Below are 21,776 nucleotides of genomic sequence, written 5' to 3' on the forward strand. Positions count from 1 at the left end.
AAGTGAAGATGAATGTCTTCAAATTTCCCTAACGTCTATTTTCATCACATCCTGTTTGTAGAAAGAACAAGTGCTCAGATTTGCATATTAGCGTGAAGTTCATTAATTTATTGTGTTGCTACTGGCACAATGACATTGTACTGAGCAGAACGGGAACTATTTGCCATGAGGAAACTCCCTCTAAGTTAGTATCTCTTTATAGATTGTATTGTATGCCGCCAAAGGTTTATGAAAGTATGAGCATGGGTATTTTTCAAGTAGATCAAGAAGTGGCCATTAAAAGCATAATGAATAGGAGGCTTAGTTGAAACAAGTACAGCAGCACAGTGTTATTAGATGTGCAAGGGCTTATTACAATGTTAGACTTTAATATTGCAGAAATATGTTAGTCCCCTGGAACTCAAATGTGTACTAACATTGGAACATACTGTAACTAACTGTAATGAAGGACAAATCGGACAAGAATTCACAAACATGAATAAAAACTTAGCAGTGAGGTGCCTGCTTGAGAAAGTATTTACCTGGTGCCAGTCCAACAAATGCCTTGCAACCCATTTTGGGTCCCAAACTGAAGTTTAGGAAACATTGCTTTAATGCACCATATTTGCATTTTACAATCAATTCCCTGCATGTTGTTGTACTTTGATGCTATTGATTGCCAAAAATAAGCATGATGCTAGACCAACACATTCTCTCCTCTAGGTCACTGCAAACATGCATCATGTGTGCGTGCAGCTGCTGCAGCCTTTCTTTGTGTTAAAGAGGAAAGAAGACAAAAAGACACATATGGCAAGCAAATCCCCGGCAGAAAGCCAAAATCCAAGGCAAAAAAAAACAAAAAACAAAAACATTTAATGTAATGCCCTGGCCTGTCCATGCTCCATTCAATGATCACTATGTAAGATTATAAAATAGACATTTAATGCTGAATTATGAAATGCTATTTTTCCGAAATAGGGCAGAATCCTTTTGTATTGCCTTATTTGCTTGGGAGGGGACTATATTACAGCGCTCCTGCTGTGAGCAAGTTGCACAATTAGAAGGAATTGCAAGTACTGTTGTTTTAATCGTTTCCCAATCATTCTAATTTGGTTTTGACATGTACAAGAAATTTTATTAAACTCTCTACACGGCACATATTTTTACCATTACGTCATTGTGGCCCCTTCTGTTCATGCATTTAAATGCACACATCAGTATTTGCAGCATGGCTTAAGGCCCCAAGCTACTACTTCACTACTTTGTTTTCAATATGTGTTGAGTCACTCTCAGAAGGAAGAAGACAAAGTTTGGACACACACCAGGTTCTATTCACACTGGGCCTACAGTATCAGGCGTTCTGCTTGGTTATGGGAATTCCCCAAGTCTCACAGTGAAATTGTTTACCCCCTAGTCTCCAGTTTTCTTAAAAAGTGCCTCTCAAACACGAACCAAATGACTGGGTGAGTTGCTGTTTGTACCAGTTTAATATTTTGTAATGACCTAACACGATTTTCTGTTATCTATGTTGGACTCTGAGAAATATCATCCTCTTCTGTTGAATTAGCTCTATTCTTTCTTTGAATCGACGTAGTACAGTATGTTAAAGAAATACATTGTATAATTTTGTATTGTTCAGTACCTTTTAATGTGCTGTAATAGAACTTTTTAATTCATTATTTGAAATAGATCATTTTCCAAACCCTGTAACATATCAGAATGTTCTGTCCAGGCTTATAGCAAACAATTATTTTTCTTTTATGTGCTCCAGACTACATGGAAGAAGATTAAATTCGACATTCTGCTAAAAAAAAAAAAATTATATATATGCAGTAACAAAAGGCAAGCAGCAAGCAATGACTGGCAGCTGCTTGTTTCTGCTGTTAAGAAATACAAAAAAAGACTTGTGTTTATGCCCCCTGTCTGTCAAAAATGTACATAATTTACTGTCTTTCTTTAAAACTGAATTCGACACATCAACTTAAGTCTTCATATTGTTGACTGGTTCAGTATTTTAGGGGAAATATTATGTTTGGCGCCACAACTTTGAATACGTATTTTCTGTGTACGTTTCCTGTGTTGTAAATAAAACTAAATAATAAATATAATGATTACAAAAACGACATACTGCCATAAGTTTTTCAATTGTAACATACTAACATAATCATAATACTGTTCAAAATATAATGTATTATCAGGTTAAATACAGAAAAATGTAAAAATTACATTTGAAAAAGTCTTGCTTTAATTTTTCTCAAATCTGTAAATCAAATCGCATCTGTCACGATGCGATGTTGTTACTTTGAACTTTCTCATGATTATAATACCTATTCATAATGCTACCAATTTAAAAAAGAATAACCTTTTTAATACCTTTTTTATTTTTATCAGGGCATTTATAAAACATCCCAGTTTGTGTAATCAAAACAACCTTGCAGTGCAGGGCCATAATACTTTCATTATTCCATATCCCCGAACTGACCTTGGGACTTCTCAAGTCTGTCTGTCTCCATATAATTTTGGGGAGAACATATTTGTAAAGATACAGCTCCAGGATTTGTCTTCCTACTTGTACACTTTTATATTTTTTCTGAGGTTAATTTCTCAGTGAATCGTCAGCAAATTTCAAGTCAATTAATCACTCATTTGCTGACACCTGCCTATTTATTACAATTATATTAACAATGCATTATTCTATAATTCATTTGTCATCTCACTCCTTATCTTTACAATTTACCAATCATAAACACTCCATCATACAACCTCAATTCCAATGAAGTTGGGACGTTGTGTTAAGCATAAATAAAAACCAGAAAACAATGATTTGCCAATCATGTTCAACCTATATTTAATCGAATACACTACAAAGACAAGATATTTAATGTCCAAACTGATAAACTTTATTGTTTTAAGCAAATAATCATTAACTGAGAATTTTATGGCTGCAACACGTTCCAAAAAAGCTGGGAAAGGTGACAAAAAAGACTGAGAAAGTTGAGGAATGCTCATCAAACACCTGTTTGGAACATCCCGCAGGTGAACAGGCTAATTGGGAACTGGTGGGTGCCATGATTGGCTATAAAAGAATTGCTCAGTCATTCACAAGCAAAGATGGGGCGAGGTTCACCTCTTTGTGAACGAGTGTGTAAGAAAATAGTTTAAAACAGTTTAAGGACAATGTTCCTCAACGTACAATTGCAAGGAATTTAGGGATTTCATCATCTACGGTCCATAATGACATCAAAAGGTTCTGAGAATCTGGAAAAATCACTGCAAAAGCCATTTATCAACAACACCCAGAAACGCCGCCGGCTTCTCTGGGCCCGAGCTCATCTAAAATAGACTGATGCAAAGTGGAAAAGTGTTCTGTGGTCTGACGAGTCCACATTTCAAATTGTTTTGGGAAATTGTGGCCGTCTTGTCCTCCGGGCCAAAGAGGAAAAGAACCATCCGGACTGTTATGGACGCAAAGTTCAAAAGCCAGCATCTGTGATGGTATGGGGCTGTGTTAGTGCCAATGGCATGGCTAACTTACACATGTGTGAAGGCACCATTAATGCTGAAAGGTACATACAGGTTTTGGAGAAACATATGCTGCCATCCAAGCAAGGTCTTTTTCATGGATGCCCCTGGAATGGGAATTTTGGCAACTCACTGAGGACTAAGCCAAAGGAATTTGATTATTGTCACAAGATGTCACAGTTGCATTAAATTATCCATAATGTATGGTCACTCTCACAAGATTCACACTGCTCTAAAATGCCAGTTTTGGGCTTAATTTAAGTTTAGAACAAACTCTCAACCTTTTACTGTCTCAATATAAAATAAAATATTAATGCAGTGTCTTTACAAATTCATGGACAAACTAATATAAAGTCCCGTAAGGCTTCAGTTTTCTATGTCTATTATACACTATATGACGGTTAGCATTTCCGACACAGTTCTGAGGGTTGGTTCAAATCTTGGTTCCGGGCTTCTTCCTTTGTGGAATTTGTATGTTCTCCGTGTGCTTGTGTGAATTTTCTTCAGGTACTCTGGCTTTCTCCCACATTCTAAAAACATGCATGTTAAGTTAATTTAAGGCTAAATTGTCCATAGTGGGTATGTTTATTTGTCTATATGTGCTCTGCAATTAGCTGACGACCAGACCAGGATCTGCACCACCTCTTGACCAAGTGGGATAAGAAGGAATAGGCTCAGGCTCGTGGATGAATCCTTCCATCCATCCATCCATTCACTGTACCGGTTATCCTCACTAGGGTCGCAGGCGTGATGCAGCATATCCCAGCTATCTTTGGGTGATCCTGGTTGGATCGATATTATATTATACATCATACGATTATATAACACTATTTTGTTTACAAAGTAATGAAGCTCTCTCTTATCTATGGGGTTGAGGTCACCATGATGGTTAAAAAGCTCCTCAGTGGCAGATGAGATCCACCCAGAGGAATAAATGTTAATGTTAAAATCGAGCATAGTGTTACAGCAGCTTACAATAATAGGAAATATACGCTTTAGAAATAAAAAAATTTTTTTTAAATGAACACTTGGGCCTACTATGCTCCTGTATTTTTACATTGGTCATTCTTTTTTTTTAGCATTTTCTTGGTGTAATATTTTGAGAACAACTGCTCAAACTTACAGCTGTGAATGTAGTCTAAGATATAATGTAAGTAAGCCTCATTTTGCAATATTCTGACATTTCACAGAACAGGATGTACAAAGTGTCAAATCACTATTTCACATGCATCTTTACATCTTTACATCCTGATGACAAATACTGTACTGCTGACTTGGCCATGATCACGGTGAGTCTTTAGTTCAGTGGAAATCCTTGATGCAACCAAAGAAGTCCACACCACTAAGCCTTTCATCCACAAAATGTATTATGAGTGAAGTGAATTGAATTCAACTGCTCATTAACAGGCGGCACGGTGAAGGACTGGTCAGCACATCTGCCTCACAGTTCTGAGGACCAGGGTTCAAATCCCGGCCCCGCGTGTGTGGAGTTTGCATGTTCTCCCTGTACCTGTGTGGGTTTTCTCTGGGCACTCCGGTTTCCTCCCATATCCCCAAAACATGCAGGGTAAGTTAATTGAATACTCTAAATTGCCCGTAGGTGTGAATGTGAGTGTGCGAATGGTTGTTTGTTTATATATGCCCTGCGATTGGCTGGCGACCAGTTCAGGGTGTACCCCGCCTCTCGCCTGAAGATAGCTGGGATAGGCTACAGCCCACCCGTGACCCTAGTGAGGATAAGCGGAACAGAAGATGAATTAATTGATGAATGTTCATCAACAATATGCAGTTTGATTACATTTTTTATGATTTTTTTAAATCAGAGATGGCCTCACGTTCTCAAGACTGAATCGTCAAGTCTACAAAGACCCTGTAAGGTGATTTTAGTGATTTTGTTTCTAAATACAATAAATACAGTAGCTCCATTTGAGATTTTTAACAAAGGTATACTGCAAGGTTCATCTTTAGGTCCTCTATTATTCTCTATCCTCATCAATGACCTCCCACAAATCTGTTCTGAATGTCAAATTAATTTATATGCTGATGACACAGTAATATACTCCTCTAGCTTGGACATTTGACAAATTCGACACTCATTACAATTTGAGTTTAGTCGAGTCCATACTTCATGTTATTTTTTACTTGATCAGATTCGTTGCCTTTCCCACAAAACTGGTATATTAATTTTCAGGATGGAACAATATTAGGAAAAGATGAATTAAAATATTTAGGCCTTTGGCTAGATTCACACTTATCTTACAAACCCCATCAATTCAATCTCTAAGAAAATATATCCTCGTCTCGAGTCACTTTATCGTTTTGTAATCTGGGGTAATAAGGGACTGTCTGGTAATAAGGGACAATTTCTCAGATATTTTTTTCAAACGCCTATCTCAGTTTACGGAACTGTTTTACTGCAAAGCAGACAATAAAAACCAAACCACCGTTACTGCCAATTCTTGATTTGTTATTTACTTTCAAATGTATAAACTTGAATGTTTCTACATATTTGAAACAAGTCCTAATTCCATTCAGCTCACAGTATAGTTTAAGGCACAATAATTGTGAATTTTTCTCATTATTCTTATTCATTGTCAAACATCCTGCTGTTGTTTTTTTCATTTCCATTTTCGGCTGGACATAGTCTATCTGGAGTTACTCTCCATCTGCTCGCAGTATTACCTTAGGAGTGCATGTATTTTACTGTGCTATATCTTGTGCCTTGATGTTGTGTACAGTATGATGCATCTCAAGGAGCTATCCTTGAAATAAATAAAGGGTGCACAGAATGGATTTGTTTGTAAACTCTTCACAGGTAATGCACTCGAGTTCAAAACCACTTCATATCCGAGTGTTAAAACGTTTTACACAGAAAACTCCAACTGCCACCCCCCCCCCCCCCCACCCAAAAAAAAACGACGCTCCTCCTTGGTACGCGCTGATTGGCCGCTTTGCCTGTCACTCATCGCTGTTTACATCAAACGTTGCAAGGTGGAATTTCCCATGTTACGGCATAGATCAGCAGACCACTTCCGCAGTAGTTGTCTGAGTACAGAGACGATAGGCCTCCGCTAGTGGAAAGGTATTCTGCCAAAGGACACCGCTTTTGTTTGTTGCTTTGTCACGTAACACTCTACGTTTTCTGACTAACGGACCGCTTCGGTAAAAGTGTCTATAGGAGGGCTTAAAAGCTGCGAGCTGTTTCCTGTCTCCCATTGTTATCTGGTGTTAGCTAGCCGACAGCTAACGAGATGTCGCTATGCATTTGCATGACAACAGCGAAAACTAATATCAAGGCTGCTTCAACCAATTAGCTAGTTTGTGTCGGGCGTTTTAGCTATATGTTTCTTTGGAGGATTTTACATTATAGATTTAGGGGTTTTTGTGGTGCTTTGAAATGAATGGTCTTGTGACGCGATCCGTAGTGTTTTCATTGCATGCTGGGAATAGTGTAAATGCAATTGCTCTATTAAAAGTATTTGTAATCGTAAAAGCTGTGGCTGCAGTAGAGTTTTTGGTTGGAGCGAGAGAACTTGGAGTAATACTGCTTTTGTATTCAACCCTAGTTCAATGATAACATGTTTGTCTGCAGTAAGTGTATTTTTTCATAGTTATCAAACAGGATCGTCGTAAAAAAAAGTGAGTGTATTTTATGACAAAGGGATAGAGAAACTTACTCGTGTTTTTGTTCTGTAAAGAATCAAGCACCGTTCTGGTCTTGTACTACTGGTATCATCATTTGGCTCTTAACATTAATACAATGACTTATTATTTAAAATGCTTTTGTCTACTCTCTGCAGTTTAGAGGGTCATGCTTAGCAAGTGAACCAAACAATGGAAGGAAAAGGCCCCTACCGCATCTACGATCCGGGTGGGAGTGACATCAAGTCCAGGGATGAAGCTGCAGGAGGAAGCAGCTATCGACAGCTCCTGGAGGAGAACAGCATGCTGAGGGAGAGGATGAAGGGTCTTAAAAGCCTAGGTAAGCTCATATGAGTGTCCACTATGGATGCCTGCTGCTCTATGAAGTCTGTTGTAACTAGGAAGCGGCATTCAAATTAAGTTGATTATTGATGTGCCTGGCGAACTTTACTCGAGTCATTAGTCAGTGTTGTTGGCATATAATGAATCGATTCTTAAAGGTCCCATACCATCAGATTTTATTTTTTATTTTTAATAATCTTTGACGCCCTTTTATTGGCTTTGCAAGATAATTTGGGTTGAAAATGCCCAGAAATGATACATTTTTACTTGGTTCTCTGTAGCATTTAGATATTTGTATGTAAAGTGCAATGCAAATTAAATGTATTATTATTATTTGAAAGTCTTTTTTCAAGCTGTTCCAGTTGGTCTTTTTACACCTGGGAGTTGAGACAGCTGGATTTCTCATTGATATGCAATATTAGGGGTGGGTAAAAATATTGATTCATCAATGCCTCTATAAATTCCTCTATAAATCTGGACCACCGGAAGTGGACGAAAGACTCAAACCACGATATGCAATACGAAAACATGTCAGAGGTCGCCGTCACGATACTGTACACAGAGTTAAAAACTTTTCACACTGCACTTGCACAGTGAGAAAGGCCCCTGCGTCAAAGCGCAACGAGGATGGCGGCAACGGGGGTGTGGCCATCCCATATTTGGAAATGGTGACGTAACAGCCTCGAAGGAAGTTGGAAGGCTTTCCCGAGTGGACCGCAACTCGGCAATCTGTATTTGTCATTGTTTGAAAAGAAAACCCTAACTTTGCTTATTTTAAGGGGGAGGAGGTGAAACAACAGCAAAAAGGGAATGGGAATATCCCATACTAAATTTCACGACTGCATCTCTGAGTTAAGCCAGGAAAGTGCTTCAAGGTGTAGTTCAGGCTTAGCAGGGAGCTTTAAAAGGAAGTTTTTTTTCTATTGGCCCAAAGTTCAGGATAGTGGGACATCGCAATTATTATGCCTTCCTCCATTTCCCCCTTGCCATTTACAGTACAAGTCTGCCAAAATAGCTCTCAGAAATCACTCCGCCAGCCCCGCTCCCGTTGGAGAAGCTTTTTGACGTCACCGCGTCAATGCTCCCGACTAGAACTTTTTTTCTGTCCGATGAAGCGACGCTGAGCGTCAGACGCCCCCTGCATTGATGCGACGCTCGGCGTCACGTCAAAGCGTGCTGACGCCCCTTCAGCACACACACAATGAATGGGAAAGTCGAGGGCGTTAGACGCCTTGCCAAGTGGAGTGTGAAAGAGCCTTTAAGACAGCAGTTTTGGAGTTGAAGTTGGCTGACCCCTATGTAAGTAACTTCACTTCTCATTTAATTTCTAATGAGTGGGAATTAGTGTTAAATGTTCTGCAGACTAGACCCCTGCAACAGAAGCCACACGGAGCATTATACTGAACTTGTTGACAGAGGCAATAATTTAATGGGGTTTGACAAAGAAAGTACCGGCAATGATCACAATGCCGCAAACATCTTGCTTAATTACGTATTACTTAAAAACCCTGCAAATAGTAATGGTAACCCCAACCCTAATAAGTAAAGAAATATAGTAGTAATAAAAATAATAGTAATAGTATAATATACTATACATGCACTTTTTCAATACAGAGCTGTCGTCATGTTTTTACTTTTTTACTCCATATGCACAAATAAGTTATTATTGTGCATGAACAATAGTTCAAATGTCTCCCAAAATAAAATTTAAGCCATTCCTTTCTCAACTCCTCTGACTTTGGCAGGTGAAGCAAAGTTTAAGCTGTGCACAAGACGCAACCGCGTTGTCACTCAGTCACAAAGTGGGCAGGTCGTTAAATATTAATTGGCATAACTGCGACACAGCGTTGTCGATTTCATATCCTGTCCTTTGCCAGTGGTTTTGGTGTTCAAAGTCTATTGCATTCAATCTACACACCGCATTGATGTCAAACTTAAGATCACAGACTCATTTTGGGCTATGTTATGCATAAAACAGTAGAAATATGTGGATTCTGATGGCATGGGACCCTTAACAACAGATTATAGTTAGTATTTTCTAGTTCAAACTCTAACCTTATTATGACAATGTCAGAGCGATCAAATTAAACATATTAAACATAGAAATTTATCTTAATTGTCTCAATTTCCATGTTCTCGTTAAGGAAACAAAGTATTTTATTTTTGAATGCTATATAGAGAGAGAATCAAATGGTAAAACGTATGAAATTGGACATTCACTGCACTCACATGATGATGATTTCTGTCACAACAGATTCCCTCAAAGTTAAATGAATGAAATGTAGGAGCGACTGACAAGCAGCAAGTTGAACAAAAATGTAGTAAAACCTGAACATGGGCAGTGTTTGGCTATCCTCGTGCCTATGACTCATGGAAGGAGTGTTAGCGGTAGTTGTTGTCAAAATATCCTGTTTGATTATTGTGGCTGATACCATACTTCCAGAGTGGCAGTGTGTGTGAGGGCCTCAGGGGATTGTTCTCCCCTTGGTGAAACTCAACAGCCTTCTCTGTCTGTGCAGGTGACTTGCTCGAAGAATCTCAATTGGAAGCGTTGAGGCTTCGTCAGCGAGTGGAGGAACTTGTAAGAGACAACGAGGCCCTCAAGTCCTCCAGTTTTGCAGCCAGTCTTTGCGCAGGTGGACACGTTCAGACCGAAACACAAAGTACGTCTCAGTCTGTGATGCTTTGATTTTTGTGAAAAACAACTGATAAGTGGTATGCTTTTGTATATTTACATAACTATGGCATTGACTGTCTGTCCCGCCCTCCCAACATAAAGGTAAACCTTTTTTGTATCCCGCTGCTGAGCCGAAGGAAGCGGATGCAAGCTGTTTAGTGAGGGCCATTCAGCCCAACAGACTTAGTGTAAGTGTGAACTTTTGAGGATTTCAACTGGTGGAACTTTTATTGAGGGGTCTTTGCTGGTGTTGCCTAACTATAAGGTTTTTACAGGAGGCCTTATCAGAGTTTGAAGTGGTCAATATGGACAGGAGGACGTCAGATGCCTTGACTGTATGTACCAATGTTATTTTAACACTAACTTCAATTTTAGAAGTAGACCGTAAGCTCTTAAATTTCTTAACCTCGTAAGTTTTTGTATGTCTCTGATAAAAGTGTTCTTTATTGTGTGTTTATATACACTCTTTATTAAATAGCCATTTTCCCAACAATAGAAACCTATCCCAGTGAAGTAACCCAGTAACTCATTCAATACTGGCAGTTCTACGCTGAGTCAACCTGGGGAAAGTCCAGGATTATTACTGACTGGAATCACACATGATTCAGTCACATGCTGCATCCTAAGGAATGTGGTCATTAGATACTCCACCAGAATACTACAGACACATATGGTATAAAATGTCAATGTGGTACTATTCTAAATTTGGTAATAGTACCACATGTGACCTGTGTATTTGTGGTTGGATTGTTGCGCGCGCACACACTGTGATCTGCTTCCATCTTCCGGTTTATTTTTTTATTTTTTTAAATCCAGCTGACTCAACTGGTTTGACTTATCAGAAGTAGTAACACTATGACTCCTAATGTATATGATATAATACTGATTCAGCTTGAAAGGAAAGATTGACTGACTGTTACCACGTGGGTGTGGGTATCTTCAGGCCCGATCTGCAGTAGGTGTAATCCCCCTCCTGCCTCAGGAGAACGTCGAGCTAGCGAGCCAGCTGAAGAAACTGGAGAGCTCCTTCAGCATATTCGCGGAGGAGTCCAATCCAAACCAGCTGTTAGCTCACCTGGGACGAATGGCTGTGGAGTTTCACCATCTTTCCTCTAAGGTCCAAAAGAATGAACAAAGGACATCCCTCCTTCAGGTATGTGACAGGCTTTGTTTCTTAGAAATAAAGAAACTCCACCATCACAAATGCTAAAAATAAATACTTAGTTTATAGTGTGAAATCTTAGAGAGGAGCATTCACACATAAAGCTGTTGTGATTTTTATCACATGAATAACTTTGCTGTTGATCAACACATTTAAACTTGGAGAAAAATGTGCTGCTCTTTTAGGTCAGATGAGCTTTTACGATTCTCAGTGCAAACACTCGATTGGTTCGGAAATACTGTTCGAGATGCCACAAACATGGGGTTATGAAGTTGACCTGGAAATTTTCTGCCTTCTGCGGTAGTATCAGAGCCTTAACAAGAGACAGGGTGTTGCCTGTTTGTAAAGAGTATGGCGGTAAAGACCTGGTGTCCAACCAAATTGCTCCCTCTCTGTAAAAACCTCCCTCTCCCTCTATTTGCATGCTATTTATTGGGGTGGTTCTATGATATACTGTGATGTTTAAACTAGCCTTGCAGTCCTCAGTTCATATGTTTTATTTTGCATTTTGGCTTAGGACATAATTTCTCTGTAGTCCTGAACACTTTTAATGGCAGATTGTCTTTTAACTTCTTTTAGTTGGCTGATTCTGTGTTTATATTTATTGTATCAGATTCATACTATAATTTTTCTTGTACTTCATAATGCATTTTCTAAACATGGTAGCAAGTGGTTAATACTATCAGGTGATATAGTAATTAATACAAAATAGTGCAATTGAGCTGCAATTGAAGGCTTTTATAATGTTTTTTTTTTTCTTATTGCACAATGGATTTTGCTAGTTATGTGTATGCAAATTAGAGAGCAAAAACGGAGTTTGCACGTCACGGGAAGGCTGATGTGTGTGTGTACATACGTCATAAGGCTGGGTGGCATTTCACTTAAAAGTTTGATCTCTTCAGTGTTGGCAGCTAGATGACATAGAACAAATTGGCAATGAATTCTACCAAAATTTGTTTTGCAGACTCTGTGTGAGCAGCTCAGACACGAGAACAATGAACTTCGGAAGAAAATGGAGGAGGATCATCATATCAGGAATCGAGACTTGGAACAGCTGAGGTAATGTTTCTCTTTTAATTTGGCTGCACTTTGTGTTCCTTTTACTGTTTGTAATGTTTTTTACCAACAACAATCTTAAGTCATCATAAATTTAAAAATGACTCAGTAGTAATATCAAATTAATCTGCAACACTTCATTACTGTTGATAAATTGCAATATTATCACTACCTGCACAATCTAATCTCGAATGCAAGAGCTTCAATGGAAGTGTATGTATCTTTAAAAATTAATCATGTTCATTTATGATTGACACACTTAGGGGAGTGTTTATTTAACAAAATGTTTATTTTTGTGTTTGTAATTTGCGGTGGTGTCGAACTGCACGACATCATGCAGGGAGCCGTTGGCCCTTCTTGACAGTTCTGATTTCTTGGGCGTTGTATAAAACGTAATTATTATTTTTTTGTAAGTTGTCTGTTTTTTCAACTGATTTAGGACAATTTTGCATCGTTGAATCAAAAAATGACATCCGTTTCTCTTGTTCAGGTCGGATTTTTAGTTGTTAGCAGTGTATTAATTGTTATAAATCTTGCTTACTGTAAATTGAATAGTAGACATTGATAAAAGTAAGTACATGTAAATTAAATGTTACCGCAAAAGTACATGTAAACAAAAACGTAGCAATAATTCAAAACGTTTACCCGATTGAGCAAAACCAATGTGATTTTTTGATTCAGCATTTAAAAATTGTCCTCAATCGGCTAAAAAAAAATAAAAAATTTGACAAATTTGTTGTTGACCAGTGTAATCAAACCACTTTTAGAAAATAAATTTGAGTTGCAGCCATTATTGTGTGACCGCTTCCCCATGCCTTCTTGTTTGCTTTTTATTTATTTATTTGTTTGTTTATTTATTTATTTAGTGGGGCGTTGCCACTTGTTGTGCCTGCTTTCCCTTTTGTAGGGTGATATTTAGCACAGTGTAGGTGGTGTTGTGCCTTTTGGGCATTTAAGGGTATTACCAAAAGACATCCTGAAGTTGGACCAAAGTCTGGAATAGGGCCTTGTTTGTTGAGTAGCTCAATGCACTGGTGTTTTCAGGCAGGAAAATCAGAAACTGAAGGAACTTGTGACAGGAGGAGCAGCAGTGGCATCAACATCAGCAGCTGCAGCAGCATCATCATCATCCTCATCATCTACGGCAGTGTCTGACACTGAAGCTCCTGACACCAAAGATGAGCCAGTTAAAGAGGAATGTGCTACGGTGAGACCAAAGGTGGAAGCGTCCACCCCTCAGAAGGTAGTTAAAATGAAATGATTCAGCTGTATTTTATTATTTATTTTTTTACCATTTAAACTGTCACTCATGGTGTACTGCAGACAATACTATACAAAAGTCTCAGGTCATAAAATTTGTTGTTTATAGAATGATGATGATTTACATTTAGTTTGACCTTTCACAACACTTTTGTCAGGTACATAGTGATAATATATAATTATAATGTACATGTACAGAATGCAGAGAAACCTGAACCCTTCTTAAGAAGTACATGAGAAAAAAAATACACCAATTGAACCAAAACAACAATGTATGTTTTAGGACCATAGCTGTTTTTACGTTTTTCACTATGTCCAAATAACTTTTAATGTAATTAAAACCAGAAAGCTTGTGGTAGCCAGGCCAAAAACCTTTTGATAGTGCATTAAAACACTATCACAAATTTCAAAACAAACTCTTTCAGTTGTTTTCTTTGTATGATGGATCCCACTGTCGGGTGTATGTCATGTAGCAATGTTCTTTATGCCCCTAGAGTGGAAAAGCTGCTGACAAAAGCCCAAGCAAGCCTTGTGACGTTGAGGTTTATGAAAAGAAGATCAAGCTCCTAGAGAAGCAAAGAAAAGATGTGAGTCTCAGCCTCTTTTTGCCATAGTCCTACTATTTAAGTGTATTTGATGTAGTTTCCTCTCTCTCTCTCTCTCTCTCTCTCTCTCTCTCTCTCTCTCTCTCTCTCTCTCTCTCTCTCTATATATATATATATGCGCGCTCATTTGTTTTTGTCTCATACACTACATAGGTACTGGAGGTGAATAAGCAGTGGGACATTCAGTGGAATTCAATGAAGTCACAATTTGAACAGAAGGTACAGTAATGACTAAGGTTGCTATGAGGGTGAAAGGAAACATTGCTGTGCCCTCTGTTACAGCCCATATTTAAATTTTACCACACTCAAATTCATGACTGTAAAATTCTGTAGCTTTTTTTTAAGGCCATTTAGTCCAAATGTTTTTAATTTGTAGCATTACCCAGCTGGAGTAAAACAAAACAAAATCCATGATATTGATTAAATTTGGTTGCTATGAATGGGTGACAATAGTTTAGTTCTTTGTCTTAAATTATTTCCTATATTGTTGTGTATCCCTTGTTTTATTTTGCCCAAAGAGAGAGAAAATAAATACCACAAGTGCAAGCTGTGTTATAAAATAGGCTAGCATTATCAGCTTTTCAACAATTACATTTTAGAACTTTTGTAATGGTTTTAATTCACATTATGTTAATAGCACAGTCGTTATTAGACTTGCATTTTGAAGGCTCAAGTGAATAAATGACACCTCGATTTTAAATAACACATTGCAGTATAGCACCTGTTTGCTGTGCTCTTGCACAGTGGAAAAGATACACTTTTGCAATAGCTAAGCTATCTGAGCATATTTACCACATGCGCTGTCAGTGAAAATTCCCCTTGTATCTGCTGACCTGCTGTGGTACAGTTAGGGGTAAACACACACAGACAGAGACCGATAGACGCACATAATCATACACCCTCTATCGCAAACAAACTTGACGCTTCTTTGTGATGGGCACACCATCTTGCTTTGCGTTAAACCACAAAAAACAATCTATATCCATTTGCGTCAATAGGCTTCTTATTTCACACAGAAACTGAAATGACATTGCAGATGTTTGTTACTGTGGTTTAATTCAAATAACAAATTGCCTGACTACCTAGCTCATGTTTATCCCTAACAGATTGGCACACACTTTGACTGGGGCAGTCAAGCGACAAGAATATAGTATTTAATGGACATACTAGTACTTGATACCCTCACAATAAATGCTTTTTAACTCAACAACGCAGATCACGGACCTAAGACAGAGGCTCGCAGATTCCCAGAAGACTGTGCTTGAACTGGAGGCGGAGCGAGAGCAGAGACAGCGTGACTACGAAAAGAAGTTGCTCCTGGCAAAGTCCAAGATTGAAAATGTGCAGGTAAACATGCGGTCAGAATTAAATTCAAAGCAGAAACCCAAGTCTGAAGACACCGATTTTGAGAATACTTGGGCTGTGTTTTAGGGTGAGAAGGAGTGTCTAAATACTGAGACGACAGAGTTGAAGCAGAAAGTTCGCTACCTGCAGGACCAGCTGTTGCCCCTCAGCAAACAGCGAGAGTACCAAGAGAAGGAAATCCAACGCCTCAATAGGGTAAGTGAAAGGGACATCCAAGAGGAGGCCCAGGATTTTTACAGGTTTGCCTTTTACAAAATCTGAAAAATTATTTGTTTTCTTTCTATTTCCAGGCTTTAGAAGAAGCCTTAAATTTGCATGCCCCTTCATCCTCCCAACAACAACCTGGTCAGGATGCTGCCAGTAACCTGAAGAAGCAAGAACTACTCACTCAAATTGCTGTTCTAAAAGAACAGGTCAGACAAAATATAAAACAAAAATGTTGCTGCAATAATATGTTCATATCCTCATCTGATATTCATTATTATTATCTTTTTGCAAAATCAGGTTAAAATCTTTGAAGAAGACTTCCGAAAAGAACGTAGTGACAGGGAGCGAATGAATGAGGAAAAAGAAGACCTGAGGCGGCAAGTGGAGCGACTGCAGATTCAGATTACAAACTTGACCAATCAGGTGAGTGAGCTGATGCTGAAGTTGATGATAATGATCGCAGGAACACGTCTCACTGAACTGAATTTGTTCTCTCCTGTGTTGTCCTTCAGCTGCATCAAGCACAGAATGAGTGTCAGCGAGAACACACAGAAAGATGCAAGCTAGAAAGACTGCAGATGCAGCATCATAAACAGGTAGTGTGTGTGAGTGCGTGAGCGATAGTGTGAGAAAGTGTCAGTGTGTGAAAAGGTTTGTGCGTGTGTTCGTTTGACTCTTGAATGAAAGGGTGCCACCAGCTTTGATACCTGATAGAGTACATCAGGACAGCCCCAAAACTTGAACTGCTTGATTTTATGGTTAAGCTTGAAAACTAGCGCCCTCTTGTGACCAGTGGAAGCCATTCTTAATTGTACTGGGTCGAGACAAAAGGCTGACTGCAGTGCTCATGTTAGTCAGTGCATCAGGGTTTCAGCAGTGGGCCACACCATAACCAGGCCATCTCTATGCTCGCTCAGTTTAGCGTCCATGCACTGACTGGGGATCACATGTGTACTTGTGATCCCTCGTAGGGGCAGCAACAGGAACGACGTACCTCAGACCCCACGTCGGGCTCAAAGAACGGCCCGCTGAGCCCCCCCTACTGTGGTCCCTTTGTGCAGGTGGGAGCGCAGGGCCTTGAGGGGTGGCCCATACACTTCCATCCGCGGATGCCCAATGTGGCGGCAGCCACCGCAGCTCCACCCCACGTGCGAGACTTCCAGCCTGTTACCCCGGTAAGGGTCCTCAAAGGTCCCTATGTCTGTCTCACTGACAGAACCAGGCTCTCTGTTCTACCTCTACGACCTTTTTATGTTGGGGCAACACTTGGGTGACAGAATAAGGTCTTTGTTCCGCCAAATCGCTATATGGGGAATGTCACATGACCAAACCCGGAAAAAGGAAGAGTACTTCTTGTGTATCCCACGCTAACAAGCTTGAGTACAGTGATTGTTTGAAGCCGAACTTGCTAAAAGGTTGTTTATTTTATGGCTGGTGTCTGCACAAAATTTTAAAACATGTATATCATTTATTTATACAAATATGATATGTAAACACAAATTAAGCCTAAACATTGAATATTGATATCTTTGGTGGCTCTGTGGTGACATCTTGTTTTTAAAAAAATAAAATAAATAAATAAAAAAAATTAAATGGCATTGTAGACGTTTAAAGTCCCTATGGTTGCTTTGTCACGGCCCCCTTCGCCAATTCACCTGAAGCGCTGAGACTCATTTTGCTGAATGCATAAGTAGGTTGTGCATATACCGGATTAATACTGATTGACGAGGGTCTAGGTACATCTATTATTATGATGGAGACTGGTTGTGGTGAATGCAGTGTACTGTAATTTCTCGTGTATAATGCGCATTTTTTACCCCCCAAAATTGTCAAAAGTCAATAGTGCACATTATATATAGTCTTTCAATTTCTCCTATACCTTTCACATTTTAGAATGTCTGGAGGTTATGAAAAAGCTGTACACTTTCATTCCACTATCCCACGCCCCCTAGAGGTTATGAAAAAGTTGTACACTTTCATTCTAGTGTCCCACCTAGAGGTTATGACAAAGGTGTAGACTACACTTTCATTCCAATATGACAAGGGTACATATGACTGCATATATGTAGAATTGTGCTCATAAGTTTACATACCCAGGCAGAATTTGTGAAATGTATATATATATTTTTTTAAATACGACTGATGACTGAACAACACCCATCATTAATTTCTCTATGGTTATGTTTTGTTTAATAATAATGCTTTTCTGAAATGCTTGACAGTTTAATTTGAATGCCATTAAAATATAATTCAATGTTTCGCTTGGTCCTTAATGTTTTCTTTTAAGAATTGTACACATCTTACAAATTCTGCCTGGGTAACCAAACATATGACCACAACTGTGTTTTCTCATTTACTAAATACAAGTAGGGCTGTGAATTTCAAAATAAGAGCAAGTAAATAAAAAGAAAGTATTATGTGTTCAAATAAAGTACTTAACTTCAGAAGAATAATTTGAAAAAAATAACAAAATACAAATACTTTTTAAAACATTTTTATCATATGGGTAGAGGCAAAATCATGCATTGTAAAAATGGATTATACATAGGTTGAAGGGTTTTCCAGAATTTTGAGGTCAACTTTGGGGGTGCGCATTATACATTGGTGCGCATTATACACAAGAAATTACGGTATATATATTTTTAGTAGTTTGAATTACGTTGTTGTTGTGTCTTCAGGGTTTTCCATGGCAGTCATCGTCATTTCTACAGCCCAGAGGAGCTAGAGCAGTGGGGGAGAGTTCACGGCCAGCACCAGATAATGCAGGTAAAAACTGTGGAACTTGACATCAACACTTTGTAGCCAGGGCAGGGGTCGTCACCTTAAATACTCAGAGCGGTTTGAATCAGTCAGCTGTCAACTTGAATAAAAAAACATTTCCACCGAACAATGTAAAATATGTGCAGTATTAGCAAAATAATTACCAATTAAAATGTTTGTTTTACCTGGTTAATGTACTTTTAGCTCCTGAACTTGAATGCACAGTGTCTGCACATTGGGGCTGCAAGATATGCTGGGTGTTGCGCATAATTTGAGCGACAAAAAATTAAGCACGTTGTAATATTACACATCCAATGTTTTCTAAATTCAAATTAAATACTTTTTTTTTTAAAGCTCACCGGGAAATGCAGAACAGGGATTAAAGGGTCACATATGGTTCTGGAGCCGTGGGTTTTCGACCCCTGACCAAGGGCGTGAGTCTTAGGCGGTGTTCGAAATCATTCATTCATTCCCTTCTCCCTAATCACTAGTGGCGAGGGAGTGATTCCGAACACAGCCTTTTCGTGAATTCACCCTACCTGAAGGGCTTAATTCATTGGCCACAATTTTAGCCTCTCACATGTATGTATATGTAGTCATTTTATATATAATAAGTGTGCCGGCTAATTCAGCTGTCGTTTTAGCGTATGGTAGAGGTTTTAGCACCACTCACATCGGCACTCTCTACAGTATAGTAGGACAAGCCATATTTGTAAAACAGGAATTTAAGAACACAAAACATTTTTTGTCCTTCTGTCATGAAAGGCCAGCAGTAGGGATGTAACAATATCCTGAACTCACAGTTGGGTACAGTACGATGATTATTGCCATATTGTGGGAAAAACTCACGGCATTGCAGTTAAATCCGGCAAAGCAGCGTTTAGTCCGCATTACTTCCGCATCCAAACGCAGCCTTTTGATCATGTGGGCCAGTCTGCCAATTATCAGTGTATTTCTTGTTGTTGTCACATGATCACAAGATATGCAGCCAATCAGATGCTTATAGTAATATAATAATTCATATGATTTATAGACCCCTTTGAGGGCACTCAAGGTCACCGTACAAAGATAGGAAAAGAAAAGGTACATAGTCGTGCTCACCATTATTGGAATAAAATGAAACAAGTGAAACAACAATTTTCTATCGAGAATGTGTTTTTGATACAAAAAAGCAAATGATAAACATTTTATGGACAGTTGAAACAAAAATAGCGCTTTTTGGCAATACATACAAACAGTATGCTTGCAGAGCACAAGGAAGTCAAGAAGGAAAAGAACACCCTCCCAAAAGGCAAGCATGGTGGAGGGTTCATGATGCTCTGAAACTGAAAAACCACTGATAAACAAATTAAAATGCTTCTGTGGAGCTGTGGAACTGGAGCTCTGGAACTGTCATTTACTCAGCAAGCAAGCTGAGTAAATGACAGTAAGTCATTGCATTGATGCGCCTGTCTGGAGGTGGGTCTGCTCCTTCTGCATTACAGGCCTTCACCACAGTTAGTCTGATAAAAGCTATTAAAATACTTTTCCACTGCTTCCACAGTGTAATTAGCTGTAATCAGTCGAACATCGGCCCATTAGCGGTCGTCTTTTATTTTCTTGCTGTGATGCCACACAATGGTAAAGTATGTTTTATTGAGAAGTAGCAAAGAGTGGGGAAATTCACAATCTGTGTAGGGGAAATGCACAATCTACATTTGACAGTACTGTTCCTTGTTTCTACCTGCAGACCAGTCCGCAGCAGCATCAGCGGCGGCCGCAGCAGGAGGAGGATTTGGAAAAAGGGAGCGACAAAATATAGATCCTGGAAAGCACTGAAATATCACCGTGTCATGGAAATTGGGTTGTAGCATGGAATCAATGTTTTGATTTGAAAAGGTGTAATTTGATCTATAATTTTCCTACTGAACTGTAGATATCCTATTGTAATGTTGTTTATACTTGCGTTTTATAAGGCTATTTGTGGAACACTTCACTATTCTGAATCTAAACATGAACTATTTAGATTTTTTTTTCTTTTTAAATCATGTACTATAGTTTGTTATATATACTTAACACACTTTTTTTTCCCCCCAGAAAATATATAACTTCCTATGTTATAATCTGCAACAACTTGACTTAGCTAGTAGGGTTACAGCAAGCATTCCCCTGAATGAGCAAAATGTATCATTCCAACAATGGATGACAACGTAGCCAAATTCAATCTCTGAATTTACAAAGTAAATGTCAATTGACTTCAGAAGACTTCCACAGTACATTGATGTGATAGAAATGTCCCATATGTGTAAGTGTTCAAAATGTTGCATACAAACATTTGGGAGGTAGGTAGAGGGGATTTTGACATAGCATACCAAAAACATATTTGTGATTGATAATTTATTTATAACCTGCTGTTTTGATAGTTGCATTGACTTAAGTGTGAATCATTGTCTTTTAGTAATGCTGCTCAATGTTGTTAGTGTATTCCTGATATAATTGTAGCTATTGACATGTTTGTGTCAGACACAGTATACAACACATAAGCCTTTCTTTTCACCATGATGATGGACCTAATCTCATTAAACACAGCTCTTCTATGATTTAAAATTTTTTTTTTTTATTTGACCGCCTATGTCACTCTAGTAATCTCATGAACATGTTAGCCCTGTGTAGTACCTAACAGTTTTGCAATCTTTTAATAGCTGTTAACTTATAAACAGTAGAGAGACATTCACAACAGAGGATGTCTGGGTTAATCTGATGCCTGCCTTGCCAACTAGCCCATGACACTGAGTCAAGAGCCCTGATATAATGCGGATGAGACATCTTCATTTTAGTTTTTTTTTTTTTTTTTTTTTCCTCCCCAATCTCAAATCAATACCAATGTCTGAACCGAATACTCACTAGGTGTTATGAGGTAGTCAGATGTAGGGTTTCTAAAATTGTGCAGAATCTGAGAAAAAGCATTTTAAACTAAGTTATTAGGTTACAAGAAAGCGAATCGGATTGGTGGAAAGTGAAGGGAAATGTGCACTTTTCAAAAGGTATTTTATTACTGGCAGTTGTATTTCTTGGTTTGCAGCCCTTTTTCTGTTTTGCTGTAGGCAAAAGCACATGTGAGGCCTTTTGTATTTGACTGGCTTAATAAATCTATTCTAAATGTTTATATTGTATGATCATCTATACTGGTTGTCATTTTTCAGCCTTCAAGAAGTTACTG

General features: G+C 38.6%; 1 protein-coding gene across 8 annotated transcripts; it reads left to right on the forward strand.

Annotated features, from left to right (window-relative positions):
• Nucleotides 1-79: 79 nt before the first annotated feature.
• On the forward strand, nucleotides 80-21,720 carry tnip1 (TNFAIP3 interacting protein 1). Of its 8 annotated transcripts, none has more exons than XM_061685943.1 (18): nucleotides 80-1,442; nucleotides 7,302-7,483; nucleotides 10,005-10,148; nucleotides 10,265-10,350; nucleotides 10,438-10,497; nucleotides 11,106-11,315; nucleotides 12,289-12,383; nucleotides 13,425-13,623; nucleotides 14,135-14,227; nucleotides 14,399-14,464; nucleotides 15,461-15,592; nucleotides 15,677-15,805; nucleotides 15,901-16,023; nucleotides 16,115-16,240; nucleotides 16,330-16,413; nucleotides 16,789-16,992; nucleotides 18,496-18,583; nucleotides 20,307-21,720. In XM_061685943.1, exons 2-18 carry the CDS (start codon nucleotides 7,336-7,338, stop codon nucleotides 20,393-20,395), a joined length of 2,076 nt encoding a protein of 691 aa, XP_061541927.1. In that variant the 5' UTR covers nucleotides 80-1,442; nucleotides 7,302-7,335; the 3' UTR covers nucleotides 20,396-21,720. The 8 variants fall into 8 exon arrangements, with proteins under 8 accessions (XP_061541927.1, XP_061541932.1, XP_061541933.1 ...); XM_061685948.1 differs by having other exon boundaries at nucleotides 16,879-16,992; XM_061685949.1 differs by having other exon boundaries at nucleotides 13,425-13,587; nucleotides 16,879-16,992.
• The last annotated feature ends 56 nt before the right edge of the window (nucleotides 21,721-21,776 follow it).

Source organism: Phycodurus eques, chromosome 9 (genome assembly GCF_024500275.1).
Source record: "Phycodurus eques isolate BA_2022a chromosome 9, UOR_Pequ_1.1, whole genome shotgun sequence".
Lineage (NCBI taxonomy): Eukaryota > Metazoa > Chordata > Actinopteri > Syngnathiformes > Syngnathidae > Phycodurus > Phycodurus eques.